Source organism: Ailuropoda melanoleuca, chromosome 11 (genome assembly GCF_002007445.2).
Source record: "Ailuropoda melanoleuca isolate Jingjing chromosome 11, ASM200744v2, whole genome shotgun sequence".
In the NCBI taxonomy this organism is placed as follows: domain Eukaryota; kingdom Metazoa; phylum Chordata; class Mammalia; order Carnivora; family Ursidae; genus Ailuropoda; species Ailuropoda melanoleuca.
In genome coordinates, this window is record NC_048228.1 from 95,335,809 (window position 1) to 95,360,303 (window position 24,495).

The following is a 24,495-nucleotide window of genomic DNA, read 5'->3' on the forward strand; positions in this document are numbered from 1 at the left end:
TATGAAAACTATTTAACATCCATTGAACTCTGTGGCAGGTGCATTACATCTTCTAATCCTGTCAAGGACTCTCTGACACTGATGTTCTAATTATCTCCATCTTAAAGAAGAGGATTTTGAGTTAGAGAGGTTAAGTAATGTGTTCCCAGTCACACAGCTAGAAACTTGAAGCTAGGATTCAAATTCTGGCAGACTGTTACAAAGCTTATGTTCACTCATTCAACCAATATTACTTGCATATCTACTACTATTCTCTGCCTTCATGGGACTTGTATTTTAACTGGAAGAGAAAGACGGCCAAATAAGTAAAACATACAATATGATAGTGATGATGGAGCCTAAAGAGAAAAAGAACACGGAAAAGGGGGTTAGGGAACTCAGCTTACTTATGCAGAGGGAACCTAAACTATTACAAAACACATTCTATTTTATGCTTTTAAGAAAATCCAGAGGGGCACCTGGGTGGCACCGCGGTTAAGCGTCTGCCTTTGGCTCAGGGCGTGATCCCGGCGTTATGGGATCGAGCCCCACATCAGGCTCCTCTGCTATGAGCCTGCTTCTTCCTCTCCCACTCCCCCTGCTTGTGTTCCCTCTCTCGCTGGCTGTCTCTCTCTCTGTCAAATAAATAAAATATTTTTTTTAAAAAAGAAAGAAAATCCAGAAAGTAAATGTGTTTGTAAATACTGGATAAGATGTAAATTATTTTATTAAATCCATTTAATATCAGGCTTTGAAGTAGTTTTGTTTTAACCATACCCTGGTATTTTCTTTGAAATCCCTCAATATTTAATTAAGAATTGGCAGTCAAAGCAACATGCCATGGAATTAAGAGAAGGGACCATAATTTTCAGTACAGATCAGAATAAGATCCTATCAGATATATGAAAAAAGCTGTCTTAGGAGATTTATAAAACTATTAATACTTTTTTCCTTTTATTCCTGTATCTAACCCACTATATATCTGAGTTGTTTCATCATTTAACCCTGGAAAGACAGGTTTTTGGAAAGAAATACGGAACCAATGAAACTTTATGTTGATTCAAAGTCCATCGACCATCCACAAGTTGAACCTAAAATACTTTTAAAAACTACTTTTGAAAAGCAGTCATTCCTCAGAAAAACTACAGATTGCTGTTGGCATTGGGATTAATTAGTATAAATGGGGAGGAAAGCATATATATAAACTATATATATAGTATAAATATAAATATATTAAATTAGTATAAATTATACTAATTTATACAATTAGTATCAAAGGAGGAGACCTATAGTCAAATAACTTCGAGAAGCAAATTTTTAAACGTTAAACAGATTTCTTTATTGCATGATGCCTTAGAGATAAACACACAAGTGAACACTCTAGTCACCACAGGGGGCAGGACTTTCACTATTTTCTGACATATTTGACCACAGAATACTTTTCTCTTGGATCACTGGAGAGCACACATTAGGAATCGCTGTTTTGAAATACAGAATCAGTATAGAACTAAACACAAGGCACAAAAGTAACATATGCTTGATAATTGGGGAAAAGAACTATACTTCCAAAACATCTAAACATATAAACCTGAATCATCTAATAAGAATGTAACAAAAGTAAGTACCTTGCAATAGATAGCACACTCATGATGGGGATATAACATTTATTTGGAAATAACATATCTACCTACAGTTTAATAATGTCAGGACACTCAATTGATAAAAACAGACCAGTATGTGGATTCCCTTGTTTTTTAAACCACTTTGCTCTCTTTAAGTTAACATACAGTTTCTAACAAGAAGAAAAAGGAGCTTGTCCGTTTTAAAAACATTCCATTGTATTTATAGGTCTTTTTTGTCCCTCTGTCATACTTAGTTCAAGTTTTTATCAGATTTTTATCCAATATCCCATCTTAGGACAATAGAAAGATGTCTGATAACTCAGAAAAGAACAAAAACTAGTGTTGGTAATAGGTGGGCTTCCCTGAAGACTGAAAAGAATGAAGAAAAATTCTTTCCATACACCCTTAGGTGAAAACTCTTGCCCTGAAATATGATAATTGATATATGTCATGATTTTTCAAGTAATTATTATAACTACAAGTGTTATTCTTGTTCATACAACTTCACTTTTCTAATCACACTATTTGCCGCAGTAATTTCCCAAGTCAACTAAATTCCTGGGGATTACATGGTGGGTGGGGAGAGGAAAAAAGGTATTTCCTTTTATCAAATGTAACTATGTTTCTTTCTCATTCCATCACGTTCCTGTGTAATAACAGAAGAATCCAGGGTGGTCACTTGGAGTACCTGATTAACAACTTTCCTTGAAACTATTAATTAGGTGTGGAATTCATTCCCCTTAAAGACGGTAAGAAAACCACACCAACTCAGAAAGTGAGCTTGCCTTTTGGAAAAAGACTCCAGATTTCAGTTGCCTTCAGAGTTTTCAGGCTCTATACTTTCTATTCTCCTCAAAAGGTCAGGGAAATGTCCAGGGTGCACAGTGCATTTACTGGGCAGAATTATAGAAAATGATGCTTCTTACTCTCAAACCTGTTACAATCCAAAGCTGATAACACAAATATGAACATAGCCTGCATCGACCAATGCCGTTTTTCTCCTTTGATTTGCCTTGTTTGATTTTTAACTCATCCCTTCGTGCTACCATTAGTGATGTTTGAGAGGCGAGATGTTCAATCATATACCACTTCCCTCATACCGAGGGATTACCAGGATAACCACTTAATAATGCATAACCATAAAATCTCCTTTAATCGTTTTTTTTAAACCTAAGCCTTCAAACAATTCACATTTAATACCAAAGCCATGCAAAATGTAAGCAGGCTGTATTTATCTGGAAAAGAAACTGCCTTTATTTTTTAAACTGCTAATAGGGAAGAGAAAAATCTCAAAATCACTCATCCACAATATAATTATCTAATTCCTGGTTTATTACCATGAATAATTCCACCATCACAATTCTTGCCAGTCCTGTGAAGAGTTCCCTTTACACTTTTTGAAAAGAGCTAGAATTATGTGATATATTTTGATCTCCTTCCCTTCTCCCCATTATGTTTGAGCATCCCCTAGAGACCAGGAAGCCTGTGCTAAATTCTGGTGATAGGATGGTGAACACACCAGATGTGGTCACTCTGATCTGACTTACTACATACTTTTATAAGCAAAGAAACTCATCCTCAAAAAAGAAATCAAGGACCTCTACTCAGTACCTGCAGCTAGTGGTGACCCACAGAGCTAGGAATGTTAACTAGGGTACCTTCTGACTTCTGATCCAGTGTTCTCTTCACAACACAATATATATTTCATTCCAAGTTCAAGCTATTGTTAATCTTTTTCAAGCTTAATTTCCATCAAGCATTCAGCTGGAAAGTGCTGATTAAGCAACCTACACTAGGCTAGATCCTATATGTAAAACAAAGACAAACATGAGACAGTGGTCTTTGTTTACACGCACATTAATATTGAAGAATAGTATGTAACCACACATTATAGGACACAGAAAATAACAGCTATTTTAAAAACAAAAATAAAAATAACATGAAATACATAGCATTTACTGTATGGTAAGCATCATACTAAGCCTTATTTATTTAGTGAATAATTTACTCCGTACAGCACTTCCATAGGTAAATTCTATTATCCTTCCATTTTTTACACAAGAGGAAACTGAGGCATGGGGCAGGTAAATGAATGACATTCTCAAGGCTACACATTAAGTGATTCCCTCCTACGCAGTCAATAGTCCACACTCATAACCACTACTCTATAATCAATGATTATTGGGACAGAACTTACTGAAGCAGTTGAGAAGGGTTTCATAAAGGAGGTGAGGCTTATTATATGAACAGGTAAACTATGCAGCTATAAACTGGAGGCAAGAAAGGAGGCCAGAAATGTGCTGAGAACTTCCAGAGAGTAACCACAAAATCTGCTTACCTGGGATATAGCGTGCATGCTTTGATAGCAATGATAAACTTAAAGAAGTAATACAGAGCTAAATTATAATTGGTCTTGAAAGGCAGGCAAGAGAGTTTTATGCAAAAGGGAAGTTAATTTTAACTCACCTAATCCCTGTGGAGTAGGATACAGAGTATTTCTAGGTATCCTATCTCCCAATCTCATTAGATGCAATGGTTCCCACAGAATGACTATCAAATATAGTTGTTACAGCATAATTGTTTGTATTTAGAGCAGATATTCCTATTTTTTAAGAGGCAAACTTGGAGACTTTACCTGCAATAAATCCTAGGGTCTTTCTTTTTAATTACTAGTCAGGGATTCCAAATAACTAATGTATAAAACCGTAAGGCTGACTTTCTTTTTTTTTAATTTACCTTTTTTTTTATTATGTTATGTTAGTCACCATATAGTACTTCATTCGTTTTTGATGTAGTGTTCCATGATTTATTGTTTGCCTGTAACACCGAGTGCTCCTTGCAATATGTGCTCTCCTTAATACCCATCACCAGGCTAGCACTGACTTTCTCAATACAAGAGCGTATCATTGCTTTTTTTTTTTTTAGCATAAAAGCAACATAATTATCTATGTTAAGTGAAATGTCCTAAAACTTCCTTAAATTTATATTCCTCAAGCATTTTGAACATTCGCAAAATTTTTATGTTTTTCTACATCTCATTTATGGCTATCCCCACTTTCCAAACACACACACACACCATAAGCACATAACACCTGTTTGGCTTGGAATAGCTATTAGCATAATGAACTATAACATTTAGAATATACTAGATATCCAGTATGTTAAATAACCAAAATTTGTTACCTCAGTCTTTCTCTTTCATAATTTTTAACTTCTGAGCATTTTGTGTCTTGCAGCTACCTCAATCTAAAGGTGGATCTTTATGGAAGGAAATAAAATTGAAGCAATATTCCTATTGGTCAGTTTTTGTTACTCGAATCTGGGTAGAGAAGGAGCTTTGAGAAGAAAAAGATCGATGTGGGTTAAAAAAAACAAAAACAAAAACAAGGAAAGTTTTGGAGAATGGCTGAAATTTGATAGAAGGAGAACATATAACATTGTAAAAAGCGCCCATACTACGTTCAACAGTATTTTGTGAATGAGAATATAATTCTTGGTTCAAAGCAGGGCTTTCTATTAAGAGATTTTAATAACATTCAATCCTCCATGAATAAATACAGAAAGCAGGTTTTATCCTGAGGCATCTGAATTTAAACTTTTAAAAAAGGGAGAAACATTTTTAGTTTCAGTGTGAATAAAAATAGAGTCCTTAGAAAAACCACACTATAACAGCATGTTTACTTCTGGAAAAATAATGAAAGATTTTACTTTAACAGCAAATAACTGTAAATTTTTTTAAAGTATCATATATTTGAATATGCAGTTGCATATCCAGACAAAATGAAAGGACCAAAGATCTAAATTCTAATAATACTTTTAGAAAAAAACAGTGAGTGAAGGAGCAGCTGCCTTTGGCAGTACATATCATATTTTCCAAATGTTATCAATTTGCCTCAAACCATCCCTTTTAGATAACTTTTTTTAAAAAAGATCAAAAATAAATTAAGGAATTTGATAATATCTAATTTTTTTGTAATTAATGAATTACATCTGAAATTTCATATTAATGGTGTCATTAGTCCTGTCTATACATAATTTTTTTTATCGTGAATATAATAATAAGGGACCTTTTTCCCCACATAGTTTGCTTGCCTGGGACTACATATTTTGACCCCAATTCTTAAAACAATGTAAATACAGCGGTGGCTTAAAAGATGTAAAAATAGGGGAAGGGAGGGAAATCTGAAGGGGGAGAAATTAGAGAGGAAGATGAACCATGAGAGACTATGGACCCCCAGAAACAAACTGAGGGTTTCAGAAGGGAGGAGGATTGGGGGAGGGGTAACAGGGTGATGGGTATTAAGGAGGGCACGTGTTGTGATGAGCACTGAGTGTTATACGTAACTAATGAATCATTGAACACTACATCAAAAACTAATGATACAGCGGCTAACTGAACATAATAAAAAAAACATGTAAAAATACGTATAATTAGTATGCTAAACAGTATTTAAACTTCTTACAAAAAACTAATGGGCAATTTCAAATGTTTTGCAGGAGAAAGTGTAGACTGTAAATTAAATAATATTTAAATGCTACATGTTGACAAAAAAAGTATTTAATTAAGATGTATTTTTAATATATTAGTCTAGAAACCTTTAAATAAGCACACCAGATTTAAAATGTAATTTAAATTAATATTTTAGAAAAAAGGGGTCAAGGTTAAACTGTTTGTCTTCCTTAAAAAGTTTATAATGTCTTTTGTGTCTCTACTTACAAAAAGAAATCTCAATGAAACTTGGATATTAAAACCTCCCAGGAAACCAACAATAAAAGCTGCTAAGAATTTCACAAGTTTTTTTTTTCCTTAGGTGTTAATTAAATGATCATTTAACACTGCAATGTAAACACAACATTTTCATCTCCTGACAGCACAGCCTATTATAAATCCGGGGTAATAAAAGTCTTGGTGTTAACGCTCTGAACCAAGTTCCCACCACACTCTAAGATGCCTTGTCGTGTCTAAGGTTAAGCATCTAGACACAAAACAAAGCTTGCGCCTACTCGACTTCCAGTCCAATTTTCCCATCGCCCAGTGACCTAGGTAACACTTTGAGCAATAAAGAATAAATTTAATTTCTCCAGCATTTTGTGAGGATTAGGAACAATTGTTGGCTTGCAATGACTTTTTATCCTTGGATTCTTTTTCCTCCAGAGCATTCCTCCGGTCCTAAAAGAGAATTCTGATGGTTTAAGACATAGAACAAACAGAACTTTAAATTAGGCTTTTTTCAATCAATTGGAACTGTTGGAGGGGAAGCAATCAACCTTTCTCTGTGCTGTTCTCAGCTATTCACATACTTCAAGCTTTAATCTTTCACTAGTAGAAGAAACCTATCATGACGGGGCAAAGCTATCTTTTCCCATTCTGTTTCCAGACGTATTTATTTCTCTTTTCTTTAAGATTTTTTTTAAACACTTAAATCAAGTTGCCATACTTAGCTGTACACATTTATTTGGGGGAGATTTCAAGAGGCGCAGATGTTCCCTTAATAACATTTCACACAGCCATGTCATACCCTACACTACGGGTGTTGCCACCAACAGGCCTTTTCACTTTTCATTGCTTCCTTCTCTATAATTTAGTTTTTAAGAAAAAAAAAAAACACAAAAAACACTTCTGCCCAAAAGTTCTTACACAGATCAGTTTATCAAATACTTATCACAATTTTTCAACTTCCTACAGAGAATTCAGTGATAGCACTTAACTTGGTTATGGGTAACAGGTAATAAAGAGGATACACACCACATTGCCCCTGCCTGCGAAGCCTATGTACACGTGAAAAGTATTGGAGCTACAATAAAAACAAAACAAAACAAAACAAAAATAGCTTCTGGCTCAGATCTATTTCATTATCAAATATTGTTTAAATCCAAAGTGCTAAACGACTTGCAATTTGCACTTCCTTTTGACATATGTTTAATGTAAAAATGCACTTACGATCACATATGCAGTTTATGTAAAGATGACAGAATGTTCCACAGATCATATCATATTCGCATATTATAAGATCAATGGGTTAATTATCTTAGGTGGTTTTAAAAACTGAAATTTTAATTAGCAATATAAATGTTCTTTAGCAACATATGCAAATCTTTTTGATAATTTTTAGAATAGTTTACCTATAGTTTAAGGAGTTTACGCAGTTTTTCGAACCAATTCGTATTTTTCCTTCATTTATTTAGGAAAAAACATCATTAAGACAACCACCCAAATATGTACACTAACATAGTTTCTGAGTCACAGTCTCTGTTTCTACAGCTAATTCGTTTTATATAGGAATTTTAAAACTACATGAATCATCAACTGGGAGAGGGTAAGAGATCTCATTAAGAACATTCTGGCCTTAATGTACCTTGTGTGGCCAAGGAAGGAGAAACAAAATGATGCAAGTGCACATTTTATGTTAATTTGTAGTGGTAAAAAAAATTAATGTGGCTATGCTTATGTATGTGTTATTACACCAAGAATAATTGCAAGGCAGAGGTGAAACAGAACAAGGAGATTTGCTGACTATCGGCAAGTTGTAAAGACAACTGTGTGACTATTATTTTCATCTTATTTTGCAAGGACGAGATAATAATCATACAATACAATTTCTATCACACAGGAAAGTTGGCAATGTTCTTTTGAATACAGAATATATAGCATTTACTTGAAATATCTCCACGAGGAAAATAAGATCATTCCCAATTTAAAGATAAGGAAACTTGACTCCACAGGTGTCACCTGATTTCCAAAAATAGCAGAGCTGCTAATATCGGAGTAGGTATTTAAACATATGTGCTTTATGTCCCCTCTCTTATGCTATAAATTAATTGATTTCAGTGTCTTAAAGCATAATGCAAATACATTAAAATTAGCTAAATAGAACTAAAATCCTATGGACACTTATTCCTAGAATTATTTAGGTAAACTTCAGTCACCAAATTATAACTTTGAGATTGCAGTGGCAATTTTATGATTTACCACCAAATTTTAAAATACTCCCCTAGTGATGCGTATTGAAAAATGTCTTTTTGACATGGAAACCACAAGCTTAAATTCAGGTGTCAGCCAACACAATCCCTCTTGAGGAATTAAGTTTTAATTTACGTATTACAGGTCAGATGTTAGCAATGGCTGAGGCCACAAATACCACATACCAGCGTCTAGCACGGTCTTCTCCAAATTCAAGTTGGCCTACCATGAGTTCTTGTTGGTGGAGATAAAAACATTTACATTTGGGAAAGCAACCATTTACACAAGTACACTTGCAGGGGAAGGATTCTTGCACTTGATGCAATTATGCTGTGGATCACACACTCACAGAGTATATTCTGTGGGCAGGCAGCCCAGGAAACCCACCAATTTCTACCTTTCTCCAGCAGCAAACCTTCTACCTGTGATCTCTTTGAAATAAAACTATCAACATGGGGCCCGGCAAAAATCTCAAGTACGATGTTAATCTTCATGGCATTTCTAACTTCTAAATCATAGGATTACATGTGGATTTTAAAACAAAATCAAAAGTAAGTCCTACTTAATGTCTTGCCTCTTTTCTTCATGTCAAAGTGGTAATAGCTACTCTGAAGTGTGTTCCGATACCCATATATCAAGTCTTTTGTCTACCTACTTTAAAGCAAACCTGTGGTTATGTCATAGTAATTTTTAAAAAACTATATGGTCTTCCTATATCTCTATTCTTTAAGGCAAGAACAGAGTCCCTTGGACGCAAGGATAATAAGTCATTTCTAAGTTACTGAACAAAGAATGGGACTTGGTGGTTTAAATCACGGAGAGTGAACTTGTCTCTAAGTTTTGTCTCACTTAGGGGAGCTCCTAGTTTTCAAAGGCAGTCTGTTCCCCTTGGCAAAGCGTCGGTATTAACAGCACAGAGAGTGTATCCTTGCCCGAATGGTAACACAGTCACAGCCCACGTGAAGAACTTTCCTCCTCGGCACACCAAGCCCTGCGGCAGCCTCGGCAGCGGAGAGCAGCCTTAGCTATCATGGCAGCTCACTAGATGAGTAATGATGTGGATCCGGCCGGACAACGGTAACCGTAGCAACTGTAACCTGCAATTCCTGCACAACCACTGTCGGATTTATTGTGGCAGGGGCCAAATAGGCCAAGAGTAAAATGGAGCAGGAAACTGGCACCTGACACCTCTAGGAGCCCACCCTTGCATCAGAGCTGGCAGAAATTAATTCAAGAGGAATTTTGACACCAGCTCCGCCGTCGTCCTCCGCGTTTATCCCTGGATGCCAGAATCCTATGAGACTAACTTGCATAGTTTTATAGAAATGGAGTATTATATGCAGTTAACGAATGTTTTGCTTAAGTGAAAAATGGATTCTTTTTATTTTGCTGTGTCTACCAAAACCCTCTAAGGTTTAGGAGACTAAACATTTAATTACCCAAGTTACCCTTTAAGTTTAATTTGGCTCTCCATTATTCATAACGCCTTCCCAGCGTTACTGTTTGCTCATTCACGTTACAAACCCTGAGCCCGACAGAGATTTAATTCAATACATCAAACACTTACTGAGAGGTTTCTAAAGGTCAAGCCTAATACTAGACCCTGGGGACATAAAAACACAAAACAAAACAAAACATGTTTTCATAATAAATGTATGTCAGCATTTATACACATAATCATCGAAGAAGAAAAGTAGGTTAACAACAACTGACAAGTTTACTAGTGGTTGCGTCTGGATGGTGGGATAATGAATAATTTCCACTTCCTCTTTTTTATTTTTCTGAATACAAACATTTTAACGTGAGGATATGTTACTCTCGTAACTATTAAAAACCAAAAACAAACACTAAAGCTCCTTCTATGGGATGAGATGAAAGGGGAAATAAAGAAAACCTCACTGTATATTTGTTATACTTCACAAATGAATTTTTACCATAATAAAACAAAAATTTGTCTTCTAAAAAAAAGGCCCGATTATTATTATCAAAAACAATTTTGAGCATCTGAGATCCTATCTGACAGTCAATGAACCTGACCAATCAAATTAAGCGGTCAAAATCTATTTGTCTCGAGGTAAGTAGTCACTAGGCCATAAAAAGAGTCCTTGAGTTTAAAAATACTATTTATAATGTTAGATAATTTAGAGACTCCAAAGCTCACTGGCGAATAATAAATGCCACTTGTGAACCAGAAATAAAAAGGTTTTATTCAAAGTAGAGAAAATGGATCACTGGGACTCATGCATTTAATTTCATTTGTTAGTTTTGTTTTGTTTTGTTTCAGCAGATACAAGTGAAAAATGAGTTCCTCCAATGTGCCTTGGATACTTAAGCTTATGTTAGAAGTCTGGGTAAATATAATGATACTCAAAGAAATAAACTGAAAACCACAAAACAAATATTTATAACCAAATGCTCGACCGCAGTAGTACCAATGAAATTCCTCTCTAACAAGCCCGGATTAGTAGCTGCAAACTCAAATTGAAAAGTGTGAATCACTCACTGGTAAATCACCCTTAAGGTTACATTTATCAGAAAGATTTGTATATGCTATTCATATATATAATTGCCACTCATAAATTTCCATCAATCACGATCACCCATTTCAAAAGTCACTAAAATCTCAGTCAGTTAACCAGCTCCAGATTGTTTCAAAAATAATTTTCTCCACTCTTAAATTGATAAATAAAAATGCAATGTCGGCTTTGGAGGAGGGGCGAAAGGGAGAATGGCGTATCTACATAAGTTCAGGAAACTGTGGGCTGTCTCCTTTAACCTCCAACCTATGGCCCTTTACTTACACTTTCCATCTGTCAACAAGTGCTTGTAATTTTATTACACTGTCCTGTAGTTTATGCAGAGTTGGTATTACTTTACAGAGTTCTGTTAATGGACTGGATAAATGGTAATGCTATTTAAACTAGTCTCCCGCTCCAACAAACACAGCTGCAACTGTACTACTATTTCTGAGCAAACATCTTGACCTGAACATGTAGTGCTCTCTCAACCCGTCCAAAGAGAAATTGGAGCAGACAGCAAAGGAAAAGCATATTTGGCCGCTAGCAGCAACCAACTGTGTCGAATCATAATTCATATACAGTGTACCCTCTTTTTCTTTTATATTGCATTTAGGGTCCAAAAAAAGCATGTGTGCTTCTTCACCTGGCATCTCATTTTCAGCCAAGAGTCAAATGGTGATTATTCGTTAAAAAGTGCGAAGAAAATCTGCATAAGGTCCAGTGTATCAGACTAGTTTTCATCTAAGTATACGATGATAAAAATCAGACATCAGTAGTATGAACTACACATTAAGTAATCTAGTAAACTTCTTCACTGGTTCTATACTAGGATAAAAAGTATTAAATAAGGGTAAAAGTATTAACTAATACAGTAAGTTAGAAAAAGAAATAGATACTAATGAGAATTATGCAACAACTGATAAAGAGAAAACAAATTATAAATTTGTTTCTTTCATGACTTCTAGATGTGTCTGTCTCTGCTACATTACGTAGCAGGACAATTATGGATTGTTTAACTTGTATATGCAGCAACCAGCCAAATACCTTCCCTGTCCCAACATATTTTCTGTATTATTTATCAGAAATCCTGTAGCCTTTGTTCTGTCACTTATCCTTCTTGTGAAAGGAAGATTCATTTTTCAATGAACATTTTAGAGCACATTTTTGTTTGTAGATTTGTGCACATTTTCCCATCTGTTAGAACATTTGTTTCAGGTGAACTACTAGACACCTGTATCACTTGAAGAAAATCTGAACCTGAATCCTTCCCCTTGGAAATGACACTGGCCAGGCAGTCAGGCTCACAAGCTTTTGTTCCCCTATTTATTAAAGACAGTTAATGGCGGTGGTTTAATGCAATTAATGATCACCATCATAAAAAAGTGGTCACATGTATCTTACAACTTATCCTCTCAAGAGAAGTATTATCGGTAACAATTCACTAAATCTAATTCTGGTGGGACAACAGTGCCTCGACTCAAAAGATTCCTGATGTGAGGAGGCAGAAAAAAATTACACCACTATGTTTCCGCATGTATTTAGTGCTTACGTCAGGTATTAATTCCCAATCAATATTCAACATTAAGCCACCAATCTGTAACTTCGGGAACATCAAAGCATTCAAGTCCCTCTCGCCACTAGCCCTAAGAAATAAAACTTTATCTTCCAAAACTACCCAGAGGAAATTATTTGAGCCAAACAGGTACATCAGAACTCCGAATGCATTTTCTAGGTGCCCATTTTCCCATTTTTTTTTACAAGCTTTTAATTAACTAGAAAACATTGCCTGAGAGTTTTATGGGTTCTGTTTCTTTAATTTACTCCTTGAGGCTATCAGTTCTCTTTCCACGTGGGGGCTTCCTAAAGTTATAAAATCACAACAAAATATAAGAGAAAATTCCGTGTCCACTACGTGATATTGTCAAAGAGGAAAAAATGTTCAACGGAATATAATTTGTTGATAGAGAATCCTGCACTGGATTACACCACCTGAAGCCTCCTAAGAAAATTAACCCAGTTTCCTCTAGACTAAAAATCACATTGTCTTGCTCCTCAGAGACAGTGTAGAAATTAATTTTCCCCACTTTAGCTTAATACTTTTAACTGTAGATGACAGATTTAAATTTAGAAATGTAAATTTCATTTAAATTATATTTTAATAGCTACATAGAAAATGGAAAATTTCCGTTTGGACACTATTAGCAAAGTAGTAGTTTCATATGTCTCATTATACACTAGCCTCGAAGTCAATTCTTCAGTCTCCTCAATCACAAAAACTTAAAGCAGAAAGTAGAATGACTCTTAAAACCATCTCTGTGGCCCTTCGTGGAAACTAAGCAGAAATATTTAAATATAAGTATCAACTTATATACATACATAAAATCTTTATAATAGCCTAGATCCCATTTCCTTGGTCAAAACAGTCCTTAACAGAATTCTTACTTAAAAGTCAATCTTCAGGTTTCTTTCTTTCTTTTTTAATTTACTTAAATTGAGCCAGTTAACCAACAGGGAGCACAAGAAGGAGAAATCCTGCCAGGTGACTTTGGCTATCCTTACAGGAACAGTACCAGGAAGGTCAACTCTAGAGAGGAGATGGGGTGTTAGTCAGCTGGCTGCACATCTGCCGACTGGGACCGTTCTCTCTATAGTGAGTTAAGGCATCAGGAGGACCTAGCAGAGATCCTGGCTACAATGCAGGGAGGGCTCTGAGAGGACAGTCCTCCTACTTCTGAAATTGATAACAACAATATTGAACCAATAGGCTACGATGAAGCCAAGTTCAGAAAAAAGCAATGTGCTCACTTTCCCTAAAACACAAACCTATGGGACATCCCCCCCATCCCGGGGGAATCCGTGCTGAGCAGTTTATTCTGTATATCCCAACAGTTTTGTCACAACATCCACGAACGACAATAATCGTCGTTATTTATTTTTCCAACACTTTGTAGCTTATCTCCCATCTGCACAAAATCATTCATATGGCTGAAAATCTCATTTTAAAAGCTTTCAAAAATGTGTTTTCACTATTACATATTAGGTCAGGGAACAAGCATTCCAGGGAGGAAAAACAGATTCTGCCTAGAACTCACATTACGCTCCTTCCAAAGAAGTACTTCCGTTAACAGTCTATGACATATTTGTTATGAAACCTTCACAGTCATTCCTATGGCAGAGTTAGGAATTCTGGCTTTAAAGGGAACATTTAAGAGGAAATTTACAGCCCTCTTTAAATACCTTATAATAATATTTCCAGACTAATAAACACTACTCCAGTACAGAAACAATGTCAAGAAAGCTGACGTTAAGAACCCTAACTTTACAAGAAAACACTGCCAACTTCCTCTGAAGAGGAAGTACAGTGGCAATTTTCCCCTTCAGAACTTGATCAGAAGTTTCCGTAAAGAAGTAAGGTCAATCTCACCATCATCACATAACCAAGAAAGAATAATACAATTACAATGACACATACATAAACCACTAAATGCTAACCAAATAAAACAACTGGAACCACTGGAAAACCAATCTTAAATTTCCATAAGAAGACAAAAAAAAAGGCAAACTTTTAATCCATTAATCTATCGTGAATAGATTCCAGAAAAGCACAAGGAAACAGATCCAAAATACATTTAATAAAATACAAGGTACTACCCAAAGCAACAATAACTATTTCTGTCTACTTACAGCCTGTACAGCTTCGAAGTCCCAAGAAACAGCAACTCAGGAAACAGCTGAAGGTGATTTCTGTTTAAACGCCTTTTGAGAAAAACAAAAACAAAGCGTATGTTACACAGAAAATACCCAACAATGACTCTGTGATTTGGTCGTGTCATGCCTCATCCTGTATTTCAGGAAAGAAAGAAACGACGTTCAAAAGAATTCAAGCATTGCAAATCAAAAGTCGGTTACACCTTTTGTTACCTGACTCTTTAAAGCAATTTTCCATTACGCTTACTCAGATGATTCCCTCGGCCTAAACCCTAACCTTACGTCCTGTGCAACATCACTCATCCAGAATATACACAATGAAAAAGGATGTCTTGACTCAGACTCTGGTGTCTAGGTTAGGCAATGCTGTATACAGCTCAAATGCCACAGTAAACATTGCCCTAAAATAATTCATGCACTGTCCCAGATGACCTAAATTTTCAGCCAAGGCATTGCGGGGAGATGGAAATTTCAATTTTGTTAGCATCTTGCTTAGTTGTGGAAAAAAGGTGTGAGAAAGCGTCAGCACGATTTGTCCCTATTGGCAAAAGCAGAGGAAAACTGCAAACTCCAAACCTATACCCACGGTTCTTGACCCTTCACTGAAAATAAGGCTGGGTTATAACCAATCGTGGTGGCTAAAAATGTTTAGAAAATGCTTTTTTAAATGTTTACCTGATATGAAGTTAAATTTAGGATTTCCAAAAAAATGTGATTGCAACCCTAACTCAATTAAGCCGTGATGCCATGTAACTAGTTCTTCTGGAGTGTGCACGCTTGTTAAACAGTAGGTAGGTTCTGGTGCCGATGTACTCATCTCCTGATCCCATTCATTTTAAGGGGACAATTTAACATATCAGTAAAAATAAACATCCATCTCCCAAATTTGAATAAAATAATGACAAGCTGATGCAAAAACGCACATTTAAATGATTTATAAGTTGCTATTGCTGTAGATGAGAGTGAGAAGGTCCAGAAAACTAAAGTCACATTGAAGAAACTAGAGGTATTTCTTGAATCTTAAGTATAAATGTTAAGAGGACAGGAAAAGAAGGCATATCAATATTGACATACATAAATGGTCATCAGGTAGGAGCAAAATTATACTTACTTAATCTGCAGAGGGCAGAAATAGCACTAGTGATTATAACTCTTAAGAAAGTAGATGATAAGGGAGGCCTAAGAATTAGAGAATTTCCAAGGCTTGGAAGAAATGGAATGATCTTCCTTGAGAAACTCTCAACTCTTTACTCCACTTATATTCAAGCACAGGCTATGCATTTTGTTTTGTTTTGTTTTCTTTTCCTGCAAAGGACGTAATAAAAAGAAATCCTGCTTTAGGTGAAAAATTGCACCAGGTGAACTCCAGAACTTCTTCCAACTCCAAAATGCCATGAGGCAATGATGAAAACTGTAACTTTTGTTACATAAATTCCTATTATGAAGAAGTCGATCAACTATAGAAACATTCTCAACACTTAATAAAACGCACACTCATAAAAACGTATGCCAAGACAATTAGGGGGAAAATAGTAAAATTAGTGGTGAAAGGGTGGAATTTCTTCCCACTTATGCTAATTTTTATAAATACAGCATATAACAAGGTTAAATTTAAAGTGAAACCAAAAGCTATTACTCATTTATTTTTCTCTGCTGGGCATGGAGAAAGGAAGGAGTACTTCTGAGGAAGGAGTACTTCCAGAATCTACTATTATACAATTTTGATATAATGTAACTTAATTATGACCCTGTCACATTTTTCTCTCAAAAAATAAACTACAAATATTCACAATATTTGTGGCAATTAGAATTCTTCCAGGGAAGCAACTACTCTTGGAAAGACTCCCATTATACAAAGAGCCAATCTCGATTTCCAAAATGGAGACATGGAGTTTCGTAATCTCTTCCAAACCACTGGACTAACAGACATCCTCCAGGATTCTCCAGCCACAACCAGTATGCTCCTTCAAGCCCCTACTCCCTGCTGTTTGGGGAGCTTTCCTTTTGCAGATGGTACTTTCTTACATCTTATGCGAAGCTTCCCTGGTTCCCCTACGCACAGGTAGCCCCTCGCTTGGCTGCATCCCTATACCCCCATAGCATTTGATAAATTAGAGTCCTTAACATTGTATTGTATTTATTCACATACTCATCTTTTTCCTAGTAGACTGTAAGCTCTTCATCTTTGTATCCCTTCCCTTCTTCTCTGGCACTCAGTGGTTTCTTAGGAAATGCTAAATGAGAACATACTTCTCTTTTTGCATTTTGATATAGTTCAGCAAAACGCTGGTATATGCGTTTTACATTCAGCCAGTTTTCCTCTGGGTTGCTTTCTGAGGTTCCTGCCTTAGTTTTTATGCTGCTCTCTAGCTAACCGAAGTCCCACCACCAAACTTGCTTTCATGTGCCCTATTCCGCAACTACTTCCTTTCCCTCCCATCAACCTCCTTCCCCCTACTATCCTCAACAGCATCTAGAAGTTGGAAGGAATCCAGTATGTCTAAACAAATTCAGAGATCCTGAAAAAGTAGATATTTCGGATTGGGTATAAGTAGTGTCTTTTTCTTAATTATGCCTTTCAAGTCCCAGCCATTCTTAATTCACTTCTAAGATGATCACCGTTCTGAGAGGTTTGCATGAATTATCTCACTCCTTCTCCAGAACCAACCCCAAAAGCATGTACTGTTGTTACTGCCATCCTGGAGAGCTCATAGAAAGTACAGCTAAACCCTGAATTCAGGTAGGGTGATTCGAGAACGTATCCTCTGAATCACCTCTATCAAAGAGACACACGCTAAACATTTCTAAACATTAAATCAAAATAATATAATATTGAAATCTTGTACTTCTCATCAATCTTTCCTTGGGAAAAAATAGCTTTATAGAGTCCATTTCTTTAATATCTATGAACGAACCACTTGAAAATAAAACACTTTTTTAAAAAAAATGAACTCGATATTCAGCTCACTGTTTTAAAGATCCGTTTAAAATGCCTGAAGCTTGAGAGAAAAATGAAAATATGTATAAAATAGTTTTCTCTGAATTCAGGTAGTTTATCATTGTTTCATGAAATTATTGTGAATGATCTTAACACTGTCTAAACCAAACAGGAGCATAAGACAGGGTAGTATACTAGAAGGGCAGATAACAAATCATGTGATAACATGCATAGAAAAACAGTACGAAGCTTTTTTCCTATAAGAGTATCAAGACACTTGGGGTTCCTGTTCTTTATCAGTGCTAAGAATAAATGGAAATACAACATTAAAATGAAAGGTGAAACTCTTCCAAAATATTCAGGGAAGCGAAAAATTTTAAAGCAGGGATTTCTTATAAAACGACTGGAAATTAAGTTCTTAAATTAAAGAGGATTTTTTTTTAAATCCAGAATTACTTTAAAGACCACTGAGGTGCAAAACAATTTCTAAACAGAGCTGAAAAATAAGCAACCTAGCTAACATCTTCGAATGACACAGAATGCTTCTTAGTAGCTTTAAGAGGATAGTGCCGTAATAATCCTAATGTAAATGAGTTAAAGAAGCTAAAATCTGATGGTCCCAGGAACAGAAAAACAGCATGCAGTGAATTAAATCTATCTCTGAGTTGGATTTATGTGAGCTAGCCTAAATTGGCTCCCTTAAGCTGACCAGGTGGGTCAGTTCCCCATTGTTCCGAGCGGGGACACTCAATTGTGTCGAAGCAAAGACAGAGTCACATGCAGCCCTTGTACCATCACCAGTTAGATGGAATCTGCCCGCAAGATCTCAGGGCTAACTGAGGTCCTCTGGATGGTAATTCATGACTTCAGAAAGGTGTGTATAAAGTGTGTCTCAAAGACATTTCTTCTTAGGGCAAAGGTGACAGGGATCCCAATAACTGTTTCCTTCGTGTTACAACCATTTTTGAGCGTGACCTTCAGTGGGGGGAAGGATCTTTCTGTGTCACACAAAACACCACTGGCTTCTGAAATGCTGATTCTTAACAACCTCAATTTCAAGGGCAGCCTGAGCATTATCGACAAGCGTTGCTTCAAATTATCTGTCAGCTGCTCCTATTCTTGTCCATTGGTAAAAGTGACAGTCTCTTATTTTTTCAACTTCTACCTGAATTCAAGGACCATGTGCAGCTTTTATCCCAATTCAAAATGTAAAATGGAAACAATTGTTCCTGTTGTTGTCAACGTAAAGTATTTAGGCAGTGTGCCTGGTCTATAATAAGCGTTCAATAAATCTGCCTTCATGAGTTTATCATGTACAATCGCCTATGTCATACAAAAAATGCCTTCTTTTCAGGTAAACTTCTACTCGTGTTTTAAAAAGTTTTTATTCTGACATTTTTAAGGCAAAGATTTTAATGTTTATGTATTATTTATATGGATAAATCAAGCTTATTAGTAAAAATATTGCTTCCTTTTCACTCCCCTTACTTCTTGGCATTTCTCTACATCGTCAGTGCAATTACGAGAAATACCCTAAAACAAAACTTGAAGGAAGTTTTGTACATTCTTCACATCTTTTCTATTGACATATGCCATGAACGATAGTAAATATGAATGTACAGAAGTCCAATTTATTATGTACACATTTTATTAGCTCAATAAAACAATGCCTAAACTGAGCTTTCGAAAAAACAGGAGAGATGTTGAAATGCATGATAACAGTTCTTTAAATGCCAACCATGTGACAAGCATTTTGTGAAACTATATGTACATTATCTTACTTAAACCATGGACTGCTAGTATCATTATCTCTGTTCCAAAGATGAGGAAACAGGTTTGGAAAGATGAGTAATTTGATCAATATCTCATGGTGGAATTGAAACCAAAGGTTTTCTAGTTTTGTGCAGTAACAGTATAATACACAATGGGGTTTATCTGAGGCGTGATTATTGCTAACTCAAAGCAAGAGTTTTCTGATGTCACTCTTACCTAATGTTCTGATTTTAAAAGGAGGTATAGGAGTTTGTATCTGTTTAGAAAGCATAATCAACAGTACAACCAAGGAGCATTCTATCTACAGAATGGAAGGCAACAGCATATAAAACTACAAAGTGCCTAAGCAGAGGGGAGTTGAGCTTCTCTGCACCCCACCTGATGCCAGAAGCTAGAACGGCAGCATATGGTGGGGGGCTCCAGAACTACCCACCTGCATCCAAAGCAGACAGACACTGCAAAGACGACAATCAATACCAAATCATCCCCATTGTTACCAAACTTGTCATTCTGAAAGTGTTCTCACCAATATTGCCTGCAGTCCAGCAGATATAAGTTGCTTTGAAAAAAGAGCAATATATATGAAAGTCTATGCAGAAAAGTCTCTCCTTCCACATAAAGTTGTGAAATTCCGTCTAGCAAGCATAATTCAAGCAGAAAGGTATCCAACAGGAATGAAAGACAGAATTCAATGTAAAATATTTGACATTCACTGCTTCCACAAATACATTGTAACAGTGCAAACTAAAGTACTCATTTCAGAGGAGGTATAAAGGACACAGCATCTAGCAAACACTGTCACAAAGGATGAGCCCAAAACAGATGTGGGAAAAATAAACAGCCTTGCTGCTTCAGAATTTATAAAATGGTCCACAAAGAGCAAACAGGCCTTCTCGCCACTGTTCAACTTCAAGGCCCATAAAAAACGATGCATGAGAAACCCTCTCAAGATGGACTCAATGTTCTGCTAAACTTTCCATAGTGCACGTGCGTTAAAGCCTTCTCTGATCAGTCAGTCAATGTAGCTTAAAATAGTCTGGTATCGCTTATAAATGAGAATAATTCACATTTAACAGATATCACAGATTAAGTGATACACACTTGATCATCTATGGCATTTTTATCTCACGCAGGGTATATACTCGGCCTCTGTAAGTTTGATGTGTTCTCGAAAGACAAATTATATTTCCTAAAAAAGTAACTTCTGTGATTTTAAACTTGGTAGTATAAAGAAGTCAGAGAACAATTCTTTTGAGATGAGCTTGCATTCTTTTCCAAGGAGATTAGCACTGTTGGTTTGCCCTTACTTTAAGAAAAGGAATGTGTTATGTGTTGCCTGTAAACTTGTAGGATTAGTCAGAAGAGGGATTCTCTACATCCTTGATGAACAGGGGATAAGTGGTGCTTTCCTTCAGACCTGTTCCACAAAGTATTCTCTACTTGAACTCATGTGTTGCAACCTACCACGAAAACCCTAAGGCACAGTAATTTCTCCACCTCACACTGGCTGTCACATGCTTATGAATGGTGTGTGTACACAGGGCCACCTTAAAAAAAATAATGTGTCCTTTAGATATCCTCTCCTAGGAATGTCGTGTTTGGCCAAATGTAGGTTCCACTGTAAAGGGATTTAGACTTTTCTAAACAAAAATGAGTGTTGTCTTTATATCGACTCCATAAAAACTTGAAAATGTCTAAGTGGACAGCTTTTTTTCCCAGGAATCCCTACATGGCTTCATCATAATACTTCAGGGTTCATTTTTTAAGCAAAAAAGCATATCAAATGACATAGTAGGCAAAATATAATTTCAAATCTAAGAATACTAAAACTTGGAGAGTTGAAAGCAAAAGAACACCCTTCATGTTATTGTTATGAAAAGAGAAACAGTCCAAACCTCTGCCTGTATCACTACTGCAATTTCCTTATCATAAGGGTATGAGATGACTGTAAAGTTAAACCGAGGCCTAATACCCCAGATTTTCTATGGTATGCTATTGGTTTTCATTAACGTAATTTAGGAATATCAGCATTTTATTTTGCATATAAGTGTTTCACTGCATTTAGGACTTAATGTCCTAACAGTTTTCTGACAACCTTAACCAATTTCAAAACTTTCTCATACTCGTGCTTTTATGTTAGGAAGGAACCCATAAACACAGATGATTTTCACTAGTGGAAACTGAAGTGGCCTGGGTCTCCTTAAAAGGCCATAAAATAGAACTTTAATGACTACAGCATAATCCCATAAACTATAAGTGAGCAACAGAATTTTACACCAGCCCACAAATGTTCTGGGACCCCATGTGATCTTTTTTTTTTTTTTTTTAACCCTCAAAGACATTATGCCCCAGCCAAGAATTACTTTGAATTAACAATTTTCATGGAGACTTTATTGCAGATATACACAGGTATCTTCTCTGAAGGATAAAGGAGTATATGTCATAAGTGTTCCAATTCTTTCTTGTAGTTTATTTGTAGTTTGTTTTCCTTAATTAAATTCCATTGAATTAACTAGTTACTTAACTAAATTAGATTTCAGTTGAACACTTTGATTAAACAAATAGGAGACCTCCTAGTACATCTACATGAGGCACATTTCTCAAGGCTTCATTTTATTCCCAGATAAACAGGTACTACTGGCAACACGGAGTATGGAAATCTGCCACTGCACATGTTAGGTCTGGGAGTATAGTAGGAAATTGTCAAAACAGGAAGTAACGCGTGGTCATGGCATGTAAGTGTGATTAAGACATACTCTTTTTACAGTGATTCATAACCACATTCTGATGATGATCATATTATCTGATGTTTTCCATACAACGGAAAGGAGAGAGGGAGGGAGAATGGAAGGGAGTGTGGAAAGAGGAAGTTTTTTGTTTTCTTTTAGGAGGAAGGTTTTTTAATACCCATCTATTTCTTGACATTTGACTGATAACCCTGTATTTCAATGATTCTTTGAAGTGCAAAAATAAATCTTTCTTTTTGTAGCTATAATGCTTTGATTTACAAATAATGACTTTCTCATTCTATGCTAAAATTAAATTCAACCTAACAACAGCAACAACAGCCTAATCTGTTTCTTACAGTTTAAAAGTTGGATTTCTAAAAGGGCACAGATCTTATCTTCTGTTTTCAGACTTGTCTTCTTTCTCTAGACCAAGCTAAAACTCTATCAACATAAAACAAAAAGAAAAAAAACTTATAACTTCAAAATGTTCACAAAATATCACTTTGGAATTGTTTTATCATTTTAAAATGAAAAATACTTAGAAACATAAATTACACACAAATGAAACTAATATTTTTATTTTTTGTTCTTCACACACAGAATGAAAATTAAGTTACTATAAAGATTATATGAACGGCATTTGTAACATAAGCCTGCATTTATACATCTTTTCATTATTTAGAGTTTGAATTGAAAAATTCATGACTAAATTGCTAAAAATCACAGAAGCTCGCACAGCATCTAATTAGTTAAAAGTTAATTCATTAATCACTTCCTGTTCCTTACATTGTCTCTTGCAACTTTGTGGGAAAAAAAGGCAAATTTTTGTAATGTTGGTGACCACCTACTAAAATAAGAATATATCCCCATAGGCCATAGTAATTTGCTTATGGAACCCTCTGGTTAGGTTTTCTTGCTTTTATTTTTTAAATAATATACTGAATAAAATTTATGGTAGTTTATTTCATGAGAACGTGAATGCGTTCTTTAACAAAACTGCCCTGCCATTTAATGTATTTAAAAAAAAATAAATATTTGAAAAGTGTATCCACAATGTTCCTAAGAAATGGTTTTGAATTCCAGAGTCCCAAGGAGATGAATTGGCTGTCAGATAACAATGTGCTTCCATCAGATGGACTTGGCAGTTGTAAACAAAAGGAATTTTCTCAGCTTTTCCTCACAAATATGAAATATTTGCTTTCGGCCAACAGCTGGGGTGATTTAAAGAAGTCCTGCATATATATTAGTTTTCATTCAAAATTACAAATCCTCCTCCCACTCTGAAACATCTGACTGCATCTTGGTAGAACTGAAAATTGTTCTGAGATGAAGTGACATTCTCAGGGGAAGTAAAAGTCAAAAAATAGTACCTACTTACAACTCTAATCAAATTTCAGATCACAAGCCATCTGGTTAATAATTTTTAGAATAAGTTAATTTGTTCAAATGGTATTTGAAGTGGCTTGAAAAACAGTGAGAAAGTTTGGTCTATTTTAGCATTTCTGAAAATATTTCAAACTACAATACAACCAAAATATAGACTGTGTGAAAAGTCACTGAAATTCCTTCAAATGGATGTTGCTTAAGAATATATATATATATGTTTCCATATGATAGCTAAAAATTGGTCATGAAAAAAGTGTTATGTTTGACTTATAATTTTAAATTATTCATCTTACCGAGTATTTAAATTATATTGATACTTTGTATATAGATGAATTAAAAACACCTTTACAAGATACTCACTAGGAATTCATAAAAGCCTATGAAAAAGATCAAAGTATATTTTCAGAGTATTTTTTATTTACTAAGAGATAGGTTATGAATTTATGAACTTTGTAATGAACTTAACCAAATGTTTACCTTGTTTTTACTTCTCTCTGAAAACTAGCTCAAAGTAGTGACTTTAAATTTATTTTGAATTCCACAGTTATATTCCCTATATTGTAATATTTATCGTGGACAAAATTTTACTGTAAAATAGACACCTCTGGGTTTAATTTTACTTGTGGTGAAAAAAATGGAGCCTATATATTAACAAATATCTTAGAAGTTGACAAGCCATTTTTTTTTTCTGCTTACAGTTACACAGAATTAACTTTTGCCCTTGGGCCCAGTGATTCTGAGTATGTGCTATGCCTAAAATGAACTTCATATTTCATTATTTTAAATAAAATTTTTATTTTTACCTAAAGTGCCTATTAAAACAGGCATGGAAATTGTTGCTCCTTTTAATAGAGCTGTTATTTGCCCTTAAAATGCAAAC

The 24,495-nt window shown here is 35.4% G+C and overlaps 1 protein-coding gene across 4 annotated transcripts in view; it reads right to left on the reverse strand.

Annotated features, from left to right (window-relative positions):
- SLIT2 (slit guidance ligand 2) overlaps window positions 1-24,495 on the reverse strand; it is a 310,878-nt gene that overhangs the window by 281,275 nt on the left and 5,108 nt on the right. For all 4 annotated transcript variants that reach the window (XM_011221190.3, XM_002916360.4, XM_019796534.2 and 1 more), the window contains exon 4: window positions 14,766-14,837. In XM_011221190.3, the coding sequence (XP_011219492.1) occupies window positions 14,766-14,837 (72 nt within the window). The remainder of the gene's footprint in view (window positions 1-14,765; window positions 14,838-24,495) is intronic.